This window comes from Panicum virgatum, chromosome 5K (genome assembly GCF_016808335.1).
Source record: "Panicum virgatum strain AP13 chromosome 5K, P.virgatum_v5, whole genome shotgun sequence".
NCBI classification, from domain to species: Eukaryota; Viridiplantae; Streptophyta; class Magnoliopsida; order Poales; family Poaceae; genus Panicum; species Panicum virgatum.
In genome coordinates this window covers 23734334-23753460 of record NC_053140.1, presented here as the reverse complement: position 1 = coordinate 23753460, position 19127 = coordinate 23734334, and the positions used below count along the sequence as shown (strand labels likewise).

The 19127-nt window shown below is 44.0% G+C and overlaps 1 protein-coding gene across 9 annotated transcripts in view; it reads left to right on the top strand.

The window, feature by feature from the left end:
* Nucleotides 1-2321: 2321 nt before the first annotated feature.
* Nucleotides 2322-19127, top strand: part of LOC120709500 (uncharacterized protein DKFZp434B061-like) — a 32860-nt gene continuing 16054 nt past the window's right edge. The window contains exons 1-4 of one of the 9 annotated variants that reach the window (XR_005689698.1): nucleotides 2326-2843; nucleotides 2960-3020; nucleotides 3422-5599; nucleotides 6285-6571. Coding sequence is in view for 1 of the 9 variants with exons in the window: in XM_039995168.1 (XP_039851102.1) it covers nucleotides 3783-4661 (879 nt within the window). In the remaining 8 variants the exon portion in view is untranslated. Of the gene's footprint in view, nucleotides 2844-2959; nucleotides 5600-6284; nucleotides 6572-19127 lie in introns of those variants that run through there. The other 8 variants (XR_005689699.1, XR_005689700.1, XR_005689703.1 and 5 more) reach the window with 8 other exon arrangements.

The window sequence follows — 19127 nt, the reverse complement described above, 5'->3', positions numbered from 1 at the left end:
CCAGCTTTGTACTTTTTGGTGCCCCAGTCCACCAACTGTAGAAAAAAAAATAGAGTTGATATACAAGTTTGGCTGATTGCGGTGCTCCAGCTCCAAAAACATCAAGTCGTGTTGTGAATAGTCCATTTTACCAAGTAATGATGGGAGCCTTCCCTTCGCGCAGCACAACTGAGGAGTAGAAATCTCGATAAAGTTGACACAAAACATCTCTCCAATCTCTCACACTTGTCATACTTGTATACAACCTCTTTGGGGGCATTTGAGAAAGCCACAACTTGCTTGTAGTAATTTTTTTCCATTTAAATAGCAAATCCTAGTATAATCTGAGGTCGAGCATGCTTAGGACATAATCTGTAGAAAATTTTATTTTTATAAATATTTCTTAACAAAAAGTTAGAGCATCTCCAAGAGTTTGTCATATTTTACTTGGCATATCTTGTTTTGCCAACTTCTAAAAAGATATGCCAAGTAAAAAAAGAGCTTATCTCCAACAGTTTGGCATAATTCACTTGCCAAATCCAGATCTAATTTACATCAGGAACCCTGAGAGAGAAACAAAATTATATTTATGACCTTCCACCTCTTGAAAACTTAAATCAGGAACCCTTCTCTGTTATTTATTTCTTTTTTCACCCTCCTACCTGACTAGAAACCACGATAACAACCGCGCGCCGCGCGCGTATATTTACGCGCTGGAGGCTGGTTTTTCCCAAGTTGCCAAAAATTGCCAAGTCTTTTGCCAAACTGTTGGAGGATTATTTTTAATGTTTTTACCAAAAATCAAAGATGGCAACTCGATTTGCCAAACTGCTGGAGATGCTCTTAGAAAATTTAACTTGGAACATACCTAAGAGCATCTCCAAGAGTTTGCTATATTTTACTTGGCATATCTTGTGTTTTGCCAACTTCTAAAAAAATATGCCAAGTAAAAAGAGAGCTTATCTCCAACAGTTTGGCATAATTCACTTGCCAAATTCAGATCTAACTTACATCAGGAACCCTGAGAGAGAAACAAAATTATATTTATGACCTTCCACCTCTTGAAAACTTAAATCAGGAACCCTTCTCTGTTATTTATTTCTTTTTTCACCTTCCCACCTGACTAAAAACCACGATGCCAACCACGCGCCGCGCGCGTATATTTACGCGCTGGAGGTTGGTTTTTTCCCAAGTTGCCAAAAATTGCCAAGTCTTTTGCCAAACTGTTGAAGGAGTATTTTTAACATTTTTGTCAAAAATCAAAGATGGCAACTCGATTTGCCAAACTCTTGGAGATGTTCTAAGTTGATTTATGCATGGTATGCCATGCTTTTGCAAACCTAATCGATAGCTAGAGCTTCTTGAAAGCTGCTAATTAAAAAAAAATCTCTAGCTGTTTATGGCCAGTGGCGGAAGGCTCGGTATGGCGAGGTATGGTGCTACCCATACCTTAATTTGCCCCCAAATACCCTTGCTAATAAACCTTCCCATCTTAGAATCTACGGCCACCAGGGCGCCATGGCGGTGGATTCCGATCTGTCCTGAGCTGAGAGATGGAGAAGCTCTACTGATTAACAAAATTGTTATGGGCCTGCGGCTTGTCTCTGTCTTTCACTACTACAAAAACGATTTGTAGCAATGACTCGATTTTTTTAGAGGTGAAAGAGATTTTCGTCATTAGCTCACTTCGTTTATGACGTTTTTTTAGGGCCAGACACATTTTAATGACGATCAGAGAGTGTTCGTCACTAACACTAAATGAAAATCGTCATAAACAATTTGACTGCTGCACCGTGACGCCTTGTTTATTGTCATAGCATTGCTCGAGCTGTCGTCACTAATTTGTGATAAACCAAATTTGTCAAAAGTTGAAGTCCGCTTTTTTATAAAAAAGATATAAAAAATATTGCAGAGTTGTGCCACATGTCCGGTGGAACCCATTTTTGTTTTATTTTTTGGAAGAAATTCAAATATGTGGGTCCCACCTATCTTTTCATTTTATTTTATGGAAGAAATTCGGACATAAGCAGCCCACCTGTCAGAATTGAATAAAGTTACTCGCCGGCTGCAGAATGGAACCCAAAACATCAACCATAACTATTGCAGCAAGCAAGCTGTTATGCCTTCTATGACGGATTTATATTTCATTCATTGGAAAAATTATTGAAACTTCTATATAAAAACACTTAGATAACATGTTACTTGTAAATAAAATTTATAATATATAATATGCTTTTTTAGTAATTTACTTAATATTGATGTCCTTATTAGTTGAAAATGAAAAAATAAAATCGCACAGGGCTGTTACTGGTCCAATAAGCCTGAAGGCCCATCCTGGCCAAACCTGTGGCTTGAAAAACCCTTCCCGAACCCTACGCTTCTCGCTCTGCCTCCCCTCCCCTCCACTCCCTCTCCCTCCTCGCCGCCGCCATCTGGCGTGGGCGGCGGCCCCCCGCGCGCAGCGCTGACTTCGGCCGGCTGGCGGCACGCCGGGCCGCATCACGGCCGGATCGAGCGGCGACAGCGTCCCCCGCCATCCCACCCATGGGATAGGATGCGCCAGTGAGGGAGGCGGCACATCTGAGGAGTCCACCGCCTAGTAGTACTCCAAGCGACTGCTTGAGGCCCCGTCTACTGTCCAGCTGCGGGCTCCCGTCCCTGCCGGACGGCCACCTCCCTTTCTGCTGCAAGATCCCGTCCCTATCGCAGCGCCCGTCTGCCCAGCGCCCACCGAATCCATTCCCTGCTGCAGCCGTCCGCTCGCCGACTTCCGTCCCTACCGCGGCCGTCCGTCCACCGGGTCCCGTCCCTGCCATGGCCGTCCGCTCGAAGCTCCAATGGATTACGAGTCAACTCCTCTGACGGTAATTAAACACCCATCTCCCAAATCCCTATTGCGCTGATGTATGCTCGATGCTTTCAATCTTGGATTTCCTGGTTCATGGAAATCTTGTGATTCCTGAAACTTATGTACGTGCAGGGTGGAGTCCTCTGCTGATCCAGGTGTCTAGAAGATAAGTAGAGTGCACTAAAGCCATCAGGTATGTTGCAATATCTATGTAGTCAAATGCTTGCTTCTGATGTGTAAAGCTGATCCATGTAGTCAAATGCTTGCTCCAGATACATGATTTACAATTATCAAGGGAAAATATAAGCACTCAAGGAACTACTAGCATTCGTAGAAGATATGATGAAACAGTTCTGATACACACACATGTTCTATAGGCTTGAATGCAAGGAGCTGTTATGTTATGACAACATTTTTCATTTTTCATAGCTGTTTTGCTTTACTGAAATATAATATGCTCTACAACTAGCAACATTTTTCATTTTGTGATTCATTTCTGTCTGGAAATAGAATTGGAATCTGATTACTCAAATCAAATTCATTTCTTACATCCAAACATTTTTTATAGCTGTTTTGCTTTGTTGATGCATTTAGGCTTAAGCGGAGCGTGGCTAGTTTGATGCTGAAGTGGGAATGGTGTGCTCTTCGTGGCTTAGGCTTTATGAATTAATTTGAGCGGTATCTTTGCTCTAGATTTGGTTAGTTGGATGCCGCACCACTCTGTTAGTTAAATTATTATCTGGTTTAAACATGCATTCTCGTGTACAAGGCTGACTATTGTTTATGCCATGATTGAATTGATGCCCTGAGTGCTTTTCGCTGCAAAAGTATTTGTTCTACAAGATTATCTAGCAGTCAGATAAAGGGAAGTGAGTTAGCCCAAGCATCTAAAGTTAGATGTAGTTCACAGTGTCTCAGATATGTCGTTTTTGTTTGAGGATAAATCATGTAGGAGATGATCGTATACCTGGCGCAGGAGCTCGTCCGCGCCTGCTCGACATGCCAGCGCAACAAGACGCAGCGACCAGCGGGGCTGCTCCAGCCCCTCGAGGTTCACTCCCAGGTGTGGGCGGACATCTCGATGGACTTCGTCGAGGGACTGCCCAAGGTCGGCGGGAAGTCGGTCATCCTCACCGGGGTGGACTGCTTCTCGAAGTATGCGCACTTCATCGCCCTGAGCCATCTGTACACAGCTTCGTCGGTCGCCCGCACCTTCTTCGACGGCATCGTTCGGCTCCACGGCTTCCCGACGTCCATCGTCAGCGACCGGGACCCAGAGTCTTCACGAGCCACATGTGGTGCGACCTGTTCAAGATGGCCGGCGTCCAGCTCCGCTTCAGCACGGCATTTCATCCTCAGACGGACGACTAGTCGGAGATCATCAACAAGGTGCTGGCCATGTACCTGCGATGCGCCACGGGAGACCGCCCGCGAGCCTGGGTGGACTGGCTCGCGTCGGCAGAGTACTGCTACAACACCTCGTACCACACGTCGCTTCGGGCGACGCCGTTCGAGGTGGTCTACGAGCGGCCCCCGCCGGCGCTCCAACCACACACCGCCGGCGCGGCCCAGACGGACGCGGCCGACACGCTTCTCCGTGACCGTGACTCCTTCCTCGCCGACGTCCGCGAGCGTCTTCTCCAGGCTCGTCAGCACGCCAAGCACTACTACAACGTTCACCGCCGCGAGCTGGAGTTTGCGGTGGGTGATTGGGTCTGGCTCCGCCTGCTACACAGGCCGACCCACTCGCTGGAGCGTCGTCCCAAGGGAAAGCTCGGGAAAGCTCGGCCCTCGCTACGCAGGTCTGTTTCAGGTGATCGAGCGCATCGGGTAGGTGGCTTATCACCTGCAGCTTCCAGAGGGGTCGCGCCTCCACAATGTCTTCCATGTGGGGCTGCTGAAGCCCTTCCACGGCGACCCCCCTGCGCCCACGCCGCCATTGCCGCCCATTCATGGTGGCAGGGTGGTATTGACTCCGGCTCGGGTGCGGCAGGTGCGCCTTCAGCATGGCGCTCGGAGATCCTCGTGGAGTGGTAGGGGCTCCCTCCAAATGATGCGACCTGGGAGCCACGGGAGTCCTTTGTCGAGCGCTACCCCGACTTCCAGTTCGAGGACGAGCTGTTTCCCGAGGAGCGGAGAGATGTTATGGGCCAGGCCCAGCCGGCCCAGACGCCTCAGGCGCAGCCGCCCCAACCGGCGCCGCACAAGTGGCTAGGAGGGCCACGATCTATTTCCTTAGGGGTCAAGTTTATTTCCATAAGTCGCAAACATTTGTAAGTTAAATAGGGAACTCGGGATTGGAAACAGGGAGGCTGAGAATTGAATCTCAGTTGGCCTCACGGGGCCATCTCATCTCGCGACTCCCTCTCCCTCGCGCGCCCACGCTCGCACACCGCCGCCACCGCTCACGCCGCCCTAGCAGCCACGGCGACTATACGCCGCCGGCTGCCCAAGCCTCGCCCTCCTCCTTCACATCCCTACAACCTTCGCAGTCGTTCCTATCAATAGTTGTCCTTTGGACTTAGGAGATGAACTACCAATGGTAGAAGTTATAGTATATTGTGCCAGTTTCTATTTTTGTTACCATGAAACTCATGACTTGCTCAAAATTTTTGAAGTAATGGCATTCACATGTCCTTCAAATCAGCACACAAGCAAAGCCTGTGGAGAAAATGAAAGCCGGGGGCACTTACCACATTACAGTGAAATGAAATATTCAAAAACAGGAAGATATATTTGACTATGCCATATCTGATGATGTATTACAATCTGGTGAGCATTTATATGCTTCATTTTTTGATAGCACAAAACCATGCAAGTTCATATACTTGAGCTCTACTTTAAACTGTTAAGACACTTGCTAAAGGATGTAAATTTGGAGTCCAAATGTTATCATGTTATGATTTTACATTGCAATCATTTATTTTTTCTTGGAATATAGCATAAGAACTAAATGTTTGCTTCCAAGTTCTGGGTTTCTTATATCCATCGATAAGATTCGTGCAGCCCACCACTGAAGCATTAGAACTTAATGTTTGCTTCTAAGTTATGGGGTTCTTATAGGCATAGATAAGATCATAAGATTCGTGCAGCCCACCACTCGTTCTGGGGTTTTTATAGGCATAGATAAGAACTGAAGGCAGTGAACATTTATATTTGTGCTTGCAGGTTATATTATTAGGAAAGAACAAAATGTTGGATGTAAAGATTATTGGTTCAGCTATTCATGCCCAAGCTTTAGTCTGTAGCCTGATGAGATAAAAGGTTCCTGTGCTCATACAATTGACATGCAGTTTGTTCGTGCTTATCAAATTTCATGGTTATACAGCCACATGCCATAGTGTTGCTATTTCTGTCATTGCCTAAGGATGCACTTCTGTCATTATCTAAGCAAAACCATGTGTCTTCTTGATAGCAGCCTAAAGAAATTTTACTTACTATAGTGCTATTTATGCAGGAAGATGTGCTTCATTAATTGTAAAGTACCAGCTTCATATTCTTCACAAGATGTTGAAGTTTGATGAAATTAGCAATAAGGGGATCAGATCCTGCTGTTTTCTTGAGAAATGAACTTGTGCATGCAAAATGTTTCCCTACATAGCTATTTTCTCCTAAGTGGATGCTAGAAAATTCGCTTTGGGAGATTCTGTACATCTATTTGTATTGTCTAAGTTTAAATGTGTGAATGATTCTTGTTATAGTCTAATATATTGCAATAAGAGTTATTACATGAAGTAATGTGTATTATTTTGTGACAATCTAATTGCTAAAAAAAAAGTGGAATGTAATGTAGGCTCAAATTAACCCACCATATGGGCCTGCTAGGTCATTAAATATTTGGTGACGAATCAAACTGTCACTAAAATGCTGCCACATCGGATTCAAATCATCACGAAAGTGCTGCCATGTCAGCTTCACCTCACCGCCACATCATTCGTGTACAAGGTTTTGTGACGTTTGAGAGATCTTTAATGAAGAAAAACTGTCGTCATAAATTAGTGACGATGCAAGAATCGTCACAAAATTTATGACGAAAAAATTTGTTTTCGTCGCAGAAGACCTTTTATGACATGGTATATGCGACGATTTGATTTTCGTCACGTAAGCGTCACAGATTATCAAAGATGACGAAAATACCACTTTCAGTGACATAAATGAAACGTCGCAGAAGCTCATATGTGTTGTAGTGACCAAAAAGTCACTCGTTCCTACAAATGGGACGCGGGAACTATAGAACTGAGCTGCCCCTCAAATGTCATTTATAGGGGGTGGCTCACCCCCTCAGCCTCTCTTGAAAATGGGTGCGATTTTAAGGGGCAGGTGGGGGGGGGGGGGGGTGAGCTGCCCTTACAAATGACATTTTTAGGGGCGGCTCACCCCCTCAGCCTGGGTGCGATTTTTAGGAGAGGGTGGGGAGTGAGCTGCCCTTACAAATGACATTTTTAGGGGCGGCTCACCCCATTGGCCGCCCCTGAACGCACCTAAAAATGCTCCCATTTTCAGGGGCGGCTGAAAGGGTGAGCCCCCCCTAAAAATGTCATTTATAGGGGCGGCTCACCCCCCCACCCGCCTCTAGAAATGTCTATAAAAATTTGTGCTTCTTCCTCCTCTCGATCCCCCATTGTTTGTTCGGGAGAGGAGCTCCCCAAGATCTAAAAAAAGAAAAAAGAGGGAAAGGTTTTCAACTCGATTTCCTTGGAGTTTGGGGCTCTATGAGGTATGTTGACGCTAATTTCTTGTCATTCCGATCCTAAGCTCTTTTGTTAGATTTGTGGCTCAAATGGAGCTGTCTTTATCTCTAACTAGCTCTATATCTCCATGGTGTGGATTAGCCATTTAAAACACGATTTGCCTCAAACTTTTGGATGGAGTTGTGCTATTTTAGTAGGAGAACAAGATTATCCAATCATTTGGACTAGATCTATATATTTTAGCCCCATTCCTATGTAAATTACTTGCTAGATCTATGGAGGAGAGAGAAGAAGATTTATTTATTTTTCCTATTTTTACGCACATGCATGATAGAGATGTATATTTTTAATGGCATTTATGGTTATTATCCTTTGAGAAAAGATTTTTTGTTTTTTGTTATTATTTACATAAATAGTTGCTTGTTTTATTCTATTTAAACTATTTGTTACTGTTCAGAGATGGATAGGACATGGATGTACAATGCAAAAAGGACGGACGCCTATTTCCGAGGGAGCTTAATAAATTCATTCATGTTGCAGAGAACCACACAAGAAATGAGAAGACACAGTTCATGCCTTGCCCATACAATGCCTGCAAGAATTTGAGAGTATTCAGTAACCCAACTACAATCAGATCGCATGTGATAAAGAGTGGTTTTGTTAAGGACTACACGATCTGGAAGGAACATGGAGAGACAGATGCTCCACCTCTGGCGGATAATCTAGTGGATCATATCGTACAAGATGAGGATTTTGACAGAATGGTTCATTCTTATTTCCATGGAGATGATGATGGTGTCGAAGATGATGATGGTGTCGACGATGATGATAATTATGGGGTTGGTGGATCCCGTGGTGATGATGTGGACTGCCCCATGGATGGTGATAGTAGTGATGATGAACTTGATGATGGTGATTTTCTTAGACAGTTGTTGCGCCACACCAAAGCATAAGTATTGGTTGCTAGTGCCCGGGGGTTAACTTCAAGACGGTGAGAAAATCAGCGGAGGAACTTATTTATGATCGATCGAAGGGATGCCCGAAACACTAGATCGTGCTTGGTTTCATACTTGAGCAGTTGACTCTGAAGGCTAAGCATAGCTAGTCAGATGGTAGTTTCAATGATCTGCTGCGTATCTTGGCTTGGTTGCTTCCAAAGCCAAATAAAGTGCCAGCCAACACATACCGAGCTAAGAAGCTTGTTAGCCCATTCACGATGGGTGTGGAAAGAATCAACACATGTCCAAATCATTGTATTTTGTATCATGGGGATACTTTCAAAGACTTGAAGAAATGCCCCGTATGTTCTGCAAGTCTGTACAAAAACAATGTTTGTTACTGTAGCGATGACAATCAAGATCCATCCGATGTGAATAAAGGAAATGTGGCGAAGAATAGTGTTGCCTCGGTTGAGCCAGACGAGGCTGCTTTAGGCAATTCTGAGAAGCAGAGAAAATTCCCGCAATGGTTATGTGGTATCTCCCAATTTCTGATTGTCTGAGGCATTTCTTCTCGAACCCAAAAGATGCTGAGCTGATGCGATGGTGGGATTCAGATAAGCGTAAGAAGGGTGACGGAAAACTCCGACAACCAGCTGATGCTTGGCAGTGGAAGGAATTTGATGAGAAGTACTATTTGGAATTTGGGAATGACCCGAGAAATGTTCGGTTTGTGTTGAGTATGGATGGAATGAATCCATTTGGTGAAAGAAGTAGCACCCACAGCACATGGCCAGTGATACTGACGATGTACAATCTGCTTACATGGTTGTGCCAGAAGAGGAAGTATCTTTTGCTATCCGTCCTTATACAGGGCTCCAAGCATCCTGGCATCGATATAGATATTTTTCTTGAGCCTCTGATGCAAGATATGGAATCTTTATGGAAGGAGGGTATCACTATCTTTGATGGTTTTGCACGACAGTCCTTTAATCTAAGAGCCATTATATTCTTCACCATCCATGATTACCAAACATTGTTTGTCCTGTCAGGACAGATCAAAGGTAGGACAGGATGCACGGTGTGCGTGGATGATACCATATGGTCTTTCCTTGAAGGTTCTCGAAAGGTAGTTTACCTTGGGTACAAATGATTCTTGGTGGAAGGATATAGGTACCGAAGTAAGAAGTTCTATAATCATTTTGTTAGCAAGCCTGAATTTCCTTCTGCTCCATTACAATGAGGCGGGCACTATATTTTCAATATGGTCCGAAACATCCATATCATTTATGGGAATAAGAAGGAAGATGGGAAGAAGAGAAAGAGAGATAAGGCAACTTATCGATGGCGTACCATTCAAGAAACAGTCCATCTTCTACAAGTACCTGCCGTATTGGGAGGTTCTTGAGGTCCTCCATGCAATCGATGGTATGCACCTAAAGAAGAATGTGTTCAGTAACACAATTGGGCTCCTCCTGGGGACAACAGCAAAAACAAAGGATACCTTGAAGTCACGACATGACTTGGTAGCCATGAAGATAAGACAAGATCTTCACCCTGTGAAAAAAGGAAATGGCAGATATGAACTCTAACCAGCTAGCTACAACTTGACACGTGATGAGAAGAAGGCAATGTGCGAGAGCTTAAGAGGGATCAAAGTCCCAAGTCGTTTCACGTTGAACATAAGGAAACTAGTCTCGATGAAAGATATGTCACTATGCATCTATAACTGTCATGATTGTCATGTGTTGCTGACGTTGTTCCTCCTGATTGCAATCAGAGCGATCAAGCCAGTATATGTAAAGATGGTAATCATTCGATAGTGTTACTTCTTCAATAGAAGTTCACAAAAGATGATCGATGAAGATGAGTTGGAGGATCTCAAAGAATTCATTGGGGAGACTATGACGCAGTTGGAGATGTGCTTCCCTTTGGAGTTTTTTGACATAACCGAACACCTAATGATTCACATGCATATAGGCACTTGTGAAAGGCCCTTGTTTGGTTTTGGTAATTGAGTGACAACTTAGGTGGACTAATAAGTGTTTATGTTGAGATACACAGGAAATTAGTCCACACAAAGACACTAGTATGAGCAACATGTGCCATGGAGAAGAAATGGCTAAGAGTTGATGCTATGCTCATATAGTGTGATCGAGGAGCTCATTGCATATGAGACATGACATGGAGTTATGTGACCAAAGTGGAGAAGATCAAGACAAGGCTTGGCTTGATGGACCGGTTGCAATGGAGAAGGGCAAGTCAAGGCTTTGAAGCAAGGGACCGCGAGGCGGTGAAGCTTGGGCAAGATTTGGCGCCGATGGACCGAGGCAACGGTGAAGAGCGAGCAAGGTCAAGATCGATGGACCAAAGAGGTCATGTGATGATATAGAGTGAATCATATCATTCAAGGAAGATCAAGCCAAAGTGTTGACTCATGATGATGATCAAAAGGCTTGATGGAGTTTGGTGCTTGTGTGGCATCAATATTTGGGAAGATGAAATGGAATGCGCAAGGCAAAGGTATGACTTGTAGGGCATTTCATTTCACCGGTCAAAGGTTGTGTAGAGAAGTGCATGACCGGATTTAGGATAGATGGCCGTACTATCAAGAGGGGCAAACTTGTTTGCATATCGGTCATCTAGTGCCACTTGAGTGATCTAACATTGCGATGTTGCTAGGATCGAGTGGCGTGGTGAGATCAAGTGAAAATCCTTTGAAAATGATTGTGAAATGCTAACACACATGCACATGGTGTTGTTCACGTGGTGGTGTTGGCACATTTGCAAAGGAGAAAGAGTTGGAGTTGATGTTTATCAACTTGGGGAAGCAAGAAAGGCCTTTCGGTGTTCTTTGGAGATTAGGTTGGCTCTTGGAGTGAAATACTGCTTTGATCCATTGTGTTTTGGATCAAATATTTAGTTGGGTTGTGTAGCCCTCTGAATAAGCTTTCCATAGAGTCCAAGATCACCAAATTTGGACATCGGAGCTAAGAGTTATGACCGTTTTACCGAGGTACATTTCTGCTGGAAATAGTCCTGCGGACGGTCCGCTCCTGGGGGGCGGATGGTCCGCCGTTATCTCGGATGAGCTCATGCAGAACCGTTTTTGGCTCTGTTGGTGGTCCAAAATGAACTGCGGACCGTCCGGTCCATGGGGGCGGACGGTCCGCCTTTAAAAGCTGAAACGGGCGCAGAAACTTGGTAGTTCTGTCTTGGGTGTCCAAATTATACTGCGGACAGTCCGGCCCTTGGGGGCGGACAGTCCGCCTTCTACTGAAATTTCTGGGACAGAAACACTATGGTTTTTGTGTGTGCTGACCTTTTGAACGGCGGCCGGTCCGCCCCTGGGGAGCGGACAGTCCGCCGGTCACTTCCAGATTTAGTCAGAGACGTTTGCAAATCGGTTGGTTCGAAGTTTTTTTTACCGCGGACGGTCCGCCACAGGGGTGCGGACAGTCCGCCCGGGGCTCTAACGATAGACTCTGACACATAATCATTGCAGTTCTAGCCGTTGGTTTTGAATGGCGGACGGTCCGGTCTTTGTGAGGCGGACAGTCCGCGAAAACTCTGTTTTCACGGGATTTGAGTGTAACAGCTAATTTGGGGCCTCCCTCTATAAATAGAGGGTGTGGCCGGCCATTTGAGGTTGCTGAGCACCTTAGGGACTTGGTGTCCATGTGTGAGAGTGCTTGAGAGCCCTCTACTCGCTCTAACTTGATAGTAATCATCCGATCGAGTGAGAGAGCGATTCTAGTGCGATTGCTTTGAGAGATTGCATCGAGTGGCACTAGGTGATCGTGTTGCAAGCCGGTGTGCTTGTTACTCTTGGAGGTTGCCACCTCCTGGACGGCTTGGTGGCAAGAGGCTCCGTTGAAGCCCGCGAGAAGATTGTGTGGTGCTCTGGAGAAGAGATTGTGAGGGGTATTATGCTCACCCCGTGGGAGCCACGAAGAGCAACTCTAGTTGAGCGAGACGTGAAGAGCAACAAGTGGTCCGGCCGGATCATGTGCTAGAGCTCGGTGTGAGCACTCCACGTGGGAGAGTGTGACTTGAGAGTCACCACTAGCAAGAGGATCGGCGGCAACCTTGGAGCTTGTCTCAACAGGGATTAGCTTGGTGGCAACCAAGTGAACCTCGGGATAAAAATCACTGTGTCAATTTTGTCTACTCTTCTCGGTGGTTTGCATTCTCCAAATCACAAGCCTTGTATTTACATTCATCTATATCTTGTGCTTGTGTAGTTGCTCTCTAGTGTAACTAGTTAGCTTGTGTAGCTTAATTAGTTGCTCTTGCTTAGATTGTGTAGCTAAGCAAGTTGAGCTCTTGGATTTGGATTGTGTATCCTTGTCCTTGAGCATCTAGTGAGCTTAGGTTTGGCTTTGTGCTTTTGCTCATTAGAATTGTGTAGGAGCTCCCCCGGTTTGTGAAGTACTAGTGCTTAGACTTGTGTGGCTTGGCATTAGAATTGTTACGAGAGCTCTTGCTAGCTTGGCACTCCATTTGTTTTGTGTAGGATCTTTTTGGAGGTGCCTTAGAGTCATAGTTAGAGGGGTGAAGTCTTGTCTAAGCGAATAATTTCAATTCCGCATAAGTTTCGGTTAGCCGGCGCAATTAGTTTTAGAAAGGACTATTCACCCCCCCTCTAGTCCGCCATCTCGACCCTACAACTTGGTCTACTTTACCTACACAAAATGTGAACGTATGAGTGTTTTATGTCCATCCTCAACAACCGGTACATACTGAATCGTGCTCATCTTGGGGGGTCCATGATAGAGGGATACAATACTGAGCAAGTCATCGAGTATTGCCTAGATTACCTAAAGGATAACATGTCCCTTGGTTTGCCTATTCCAATATTTTTGGGGCGGTTGGATGGTGTGGGCACAGTGGGGAGGAAAATCTTCATCGACAAACATTTCAAAGGTGTGCAACAAGCACATTATATCATCTTGCAGCACCTCGTAATAATGACACCTTTAGTCAATCAACACTTGAGAATGATTCGTGCAGAAAGTAACAGCTGCTCGGATGATTGGATCATGAGATAGCACAACCGTCGACTGACTACATGGTTGAAGGACCTGCATCTACCAGATGGGGAGACCTTGGAGGAGGAAACGATCAAATGATTGGCAGCTGAGCCATCTAGCCAGGTCACATAATGGCAAAGGTATGATATTAATGGATGTCTATTCTATACTGCCGCCAAGAACAAGAAGATCGTGTCCCAGAATAGTGGTGATCGTATTGTGGCCTTAGACGAGAGAACAGTGCAGAGTACAACATATTTTGGTGTCATAGATGATATATGGGAAGTGCACTATGGTTCTAATGTACAAATCCCGATGTTTTGATGTCGTTGGGTGAAACTGTGACATTCGGCCCAATTTGGATGTGGCCCAGTTGTTACGAGAGCTCTTGCTAGCTTGGCACTCCATTTGTTTTGTGTAGGATCTTTTTGGAGGTGCCTTAGAGTCATAGTTAGAGGGGTGAAGTCTTGGCTAAGCGAATAGTTTCAATTCCGCATAAGTTTCGGTTAGCCGGCGCAATTAGTTTTAGAAAGGACTATTCACCCCCCTCTAGTCCGCCGTCTCGACCCTACAAGTGGTATCAGAGCCGAGGTCTCTCATTTGTGGTCCTTACCGACCGTAGAGGATGGCGACTTATGGGCTAGATGTTGAGTGTCCACATATTTTTGATGGCGCACACTTTGCACGGTGGGAAGATTTGATGATATGCAATTTTAAATTTATTTGCCCTCGAATGTGGTGGATTGTGGATGTAGATTTTTCTCATGTGTTAGATGAAGGAAATCTAACTCCAACACAAGAGAAATGCCTAGATTTAGACATCCAAACTACTAACATCTTGTTTAGATCTTTGCATAATTGCATTCTTGGTGAGATCATGGACAAGGAAACCGCCCATGAGATTTGGAGTTGTCTAAATGAGAAATATGGGGCGGCCTCCGATGATCATGATGATTATAAGACCAAGGAGGAAGTGCATGAGGATGATGAGCACATCCATGACATGGTGGTTGTGGAAGATTGCTCACCTCATGGTCAAGTGATGATGATAATAATCAATCTACAATAAGTTCACTTGACATGATTGATGATGATGATTCAAGTGTTGCAAATTATGATTCTACTCCAAGCATACTTGATGATCAAGTTGGCTCATGTACGGATGATATTGCTACGTCAAGCTCATCCCCATCTCCACATTGTTTCATGTCACAAGGTGACACAAAGGTATCAAATTGTAATGTAATTGATCTTAATTCATATGATGAGCTCTTGAGTAGATATGCTAGCTTGACCAAATTATTTGAGGAAGTGTTAGCCAAAACAATCAAATTTGAAAAAGAAAACTCTTTTCTCAAAGACACATGTGAACAACAAAAACATCTACTTTATGTCATAAGTTGTTCATATGAGGAGCTAAAATTGACTCATGAGGAGCTTAGTGTTGCTCATGAGAATTTGGTACTAGACCATGCTTTACTCACTAACAAGCTTTCTAGTAAAGGAATTAAAACTAGTGAGAGCTCATCACATGGGTCAAAGGATCAATTGCAAAATATTGCTAACCCTTGTGATGTAGGCAAGAAGCATGTATCCACCTCATGTGATGATTTATTGTCTATACCATGTACTTCAAATATAGATGCTTGTTCTTCTTCTACTATGTAATATGAGACTAACCTTGTAGAAGAAAACAAAGAGCTCCAAAGTCAAGTGAAGTATTTGAGCAACAAGATAGAGAGATGGACAAAATCAAAAGTCACACTTGAAAGCATAATAAAAAACCAAAGAAGTTTCGGTGATATGAGTGGCATTGGTTCAAACAAGAGCAAAGCCAAAGGCAAGAAATGAGACAAGAATAAATATAATAGGAAGATGAAGAAGCAAGAAGAAATGAAGCTATCTCATTTCATGTGCTTTCAATGCTATGAGATGGGACCTCTTGCAAATGGTTGCCCCAACAAAGAAAAGCTCAAGTTGAAGAAGGAAGAAGAGAATCTTAAACATGTCAAATGCTTCAAGTGCCGCACTTGGAGTCACCTCACCTCAATGTGCCCAACCAAGCAATTGGTGAAGCAACAAGAACCTCAATCAAAGCCACAAGTTGAGCAAGAGAAGGCACCCCAACCTCAAGTCAAGAGCAACCATGATGATCAAATTGATGACTTGAAGATGATGAAAAAGATAACAAGAAGGGGTGGCAAGGCAAGAGCAAGGCATCCAACTCATATTCAAGATGCCAAGATGTTGAGCAAGAACAAGATTCAAGAGAAGAATCCACATGCTCACATCAAGTGCTATAGTTGTGCAATATTGGGTCACCTAGCTTCGGGTTGCCTAAACAAGCTTGAGAAGAAAGCTCAAGCAAACAATGAGAAGCAAGGCAATGAGAAGCATCAAATGAGTAAGGAAGAAAAGGCTCAACAAAAGAGAAGATGCTACTTATGCCGGGAAAGGGGACACATGGCTTATTCATGTCCCTTAGGTAACAATTCTAAGCCTATTTCAATTGATGCAAATATTATGCTTAGAAAGGATGGTAATGGTACCTCATTTGTTACTATTGCAAAACATCCCGCTATTCATACTAAGGCATTGCCAAAGTATGTTGCTCCTAACTTGAGAGGACCCAACCTAGTTTGGGTACCATCAAAACGTGGATGAATGTGTGTAGGTACCAAAGGCATTGGAGGCTTGATTCAAATAAAATTCATTTTTTTGATCTTATGATTGAATCAATGAATTGAAGCTTATGAAGTCCAATGTGCTTTCAACATACAAGTGCAATTATCATGTTGTGGGTGATTCATTGAAAATATTTGATGGCTTGCAAACTTATTTGTGTTAAATCTTGCTTTTGGATGAAAAATCTTTTTGCAAATTGAAAAATGAGCTAAATGTCATTTACTTCTCAAATGTGGCTTGAAAACTAGTACATATGACATTTTGTTCTTATGTGCACTCTTTGCTTCAATTTTTTGATTTTTCAAAGCTTTTATGGGCTATTTATGAGTTTCCTTGATTTTACTTGTTTTATTTTTTATTTCACATTCTTACTCACTCATATGAGTCTTTGGATGGTGTTCATGCTAGTTTTGAGATTTTTGGAATTTTATTTGAGCAATAATCCCAATTCAAAGTTGAAATTTTGAAAGTTGGCAAAATTCTGGGCTGTCTGAAATTTGGTAGCGCGGACGGTCCGCGTGTAAGAGGCGGATGGTCCGCCAATCATGAAGTGTTTCACCAGATGCTCTGATCAGCAGAAAATTGCAGTGCGGACAGTCCGCCCATGGACCGCGGACGGTCCGCCAGATGCACCGGTAAGCTTCAGTTACACCGATGATGTGTCCACTATGCAAGCGCGGATGGTCCGCCAAGTATCTGCGGACTGTCCGCCTGAGATAAGTTGAATCTGCTCAGCAAAGTGATAAATATTGGATTGATCTTGAAGCACTTAAATTTAAAGGTCCTCAAGTTGGAATCATCTTTACAAGTGGTTGAGGAACCTGAGTTTGGTTTTGAAATGATCTAGAAGCATGACGAGTATTGGGTACATGGCCATTTGATTGAGAAGTATTTTTGGCACACTTTTGGTACTCAAGTTGAGAATCAAGATCAACCTTAAGTAGAAAGAAAAGGACTTAGAGCAGACTCCAAAATTACTCATCATGACAAGTCCATTGTTTGATCAATCAACTAAATTCATTTCAAGTGTCAAAAATGGTTCTTGGAGAGATCACTTCTCTCTGGAGAGAGGCGAGCCGCCCAAGAGTGGGATTGACAAGCAAGGTGCTTGGAAGGCTAACATAGAAGTGGTTATCTAGAGTCATTGAAGATGCTTAGTTGAAGATATCAAATGGGTTGATCAAGAAAAGCAAGTAACACCAAAAGTAGAGATATTCATGAAAATTCAAGTGATATTCAAATGGTATTCTCTCATGCAAGCAAGGATCAAAGAGATGAAGCAAGCCAACCACAACAAGATAATGCATTTGATGATAAGTGATATTCATTTCATATGGGTGAAGAATGGTTTTCATATTGGTATTCATTGTCCTCACCAAGCTATTATAATTGGACTAACTTGATAGTAATCATCTGATCGAGTGAGAGAGCGATTCTAGTGCGATTGCTTTGAGAGATTGCATCGAGTGGCACTAGGTGATCGTGTTGCAAGCCGGTGTGCTTGTTACTCTTGGAGGTTGCCACCTCCTAGACGGCTTGGTGGCAAGAGGCTCCATTGAAGCCCGCAAGAAGATTGTGTGGTGCTCCGGAGAAGAGATTGTGAGGGGTATTGTGCTCACCCCGTGGGAGCCACGAAGAGCAACTCTAGTTGAGCGAGACGTGAAGAGCAACAAGTGGTCCGGCCGGATCATGTGCTAGAGCTCGGTGTGAGCACTCCACGTGGGAGAGTGTGACTTGAGAGTCACCACTAGCAAGAAGATCGGCGGCAACCTTGGAGCTTGTCTCAACAGGGATTAGCTTGGTGGCAACCAAGTGAACCTCGGGATAAAAATCACTGTGTCAATTTTGTCTACTCTTCTCGGTGGTTTGCATTCTCCAAATCACAAGCCTTGTATTTACATTCATCTATATCTTGTGCTTGTGTAGTTGCTCTCTAGTGTAACTAGTTAGCTTGTGTAGCTTAATTAGTTGCTCTTGCTTAGATTGTGTAGCTAAGCAAGTTGAGCTCTTGGATTTGAATTGTGTATCCTTGTCCTTGAGCATCTAGTGAGCTTAGGTTTGGCTTTGTGCTTTTGCTCATTAGAATTGTGTAGGAGCTCCCCCGGTTTGTGAAGTACTAGTGCTTAGACTTGTGTGGCTTGGCATTAGAATTGTTACGAGAGCTCTTGCTAGCTTGGCACTCCATTTGTTTTGTGTAGGATCTTTTTGGAGGTGCCTTAGAGTCATAGTTAGAGGGGTGAAGTCTTGTCTAAGCGAATAATTTCAATTCCGCATAAGTTTCGGTTAGCCGGCGCAATTAGTTTTAGAAAGGACTATTCACCCCCCTCTAGTCCGCCATCTCGACCCTACAACTTGGTCTACTTTACCTACACAAAATGTGAACGTATGAGTGTTTTATGTCCATCCTCAACAACCGGTACATACTGAATCGTGCTCATCTTGGGGGGTCCATGATAGAGGGATACAATACTGAGCAAGTCATCGAGTATTGCCTAGATTACCTAAAGGATAACATGTCCCTTGGTTTGCCTATTCCAATATTTTTGGGGCGGTTGGATGGTGTGGGCACAGTTGGGAGGAAAATCTTCATCGACAAACATTTCAAAGGTGTGCAACAAGCACATTATATCATCTTGCAGCACCTCGTAATAATGACACCTTTAGTCAATCAACACTTGAGAATGATTCGTGCAGAAAGTAACAGCTGCTCGGATGATTGGATCATGAGATAGCACAACCGTCGACTGACTACATGGTTGAAGGACCTGCATCTACCAGATGGGGAGACCTTGGAGGAGGAAATGATCAAATGATTGGCAGCTGAGCCATCTAGCCAGGTCACATAATGGCAAAGGTATGATATTAATGGATGTCTATTCTATACTGCCGCCAAGAACAAGAAGATCGTGTCCCAGAATAGTGGTGATCGTATTGTGGCCTTAGACGAGAGAAC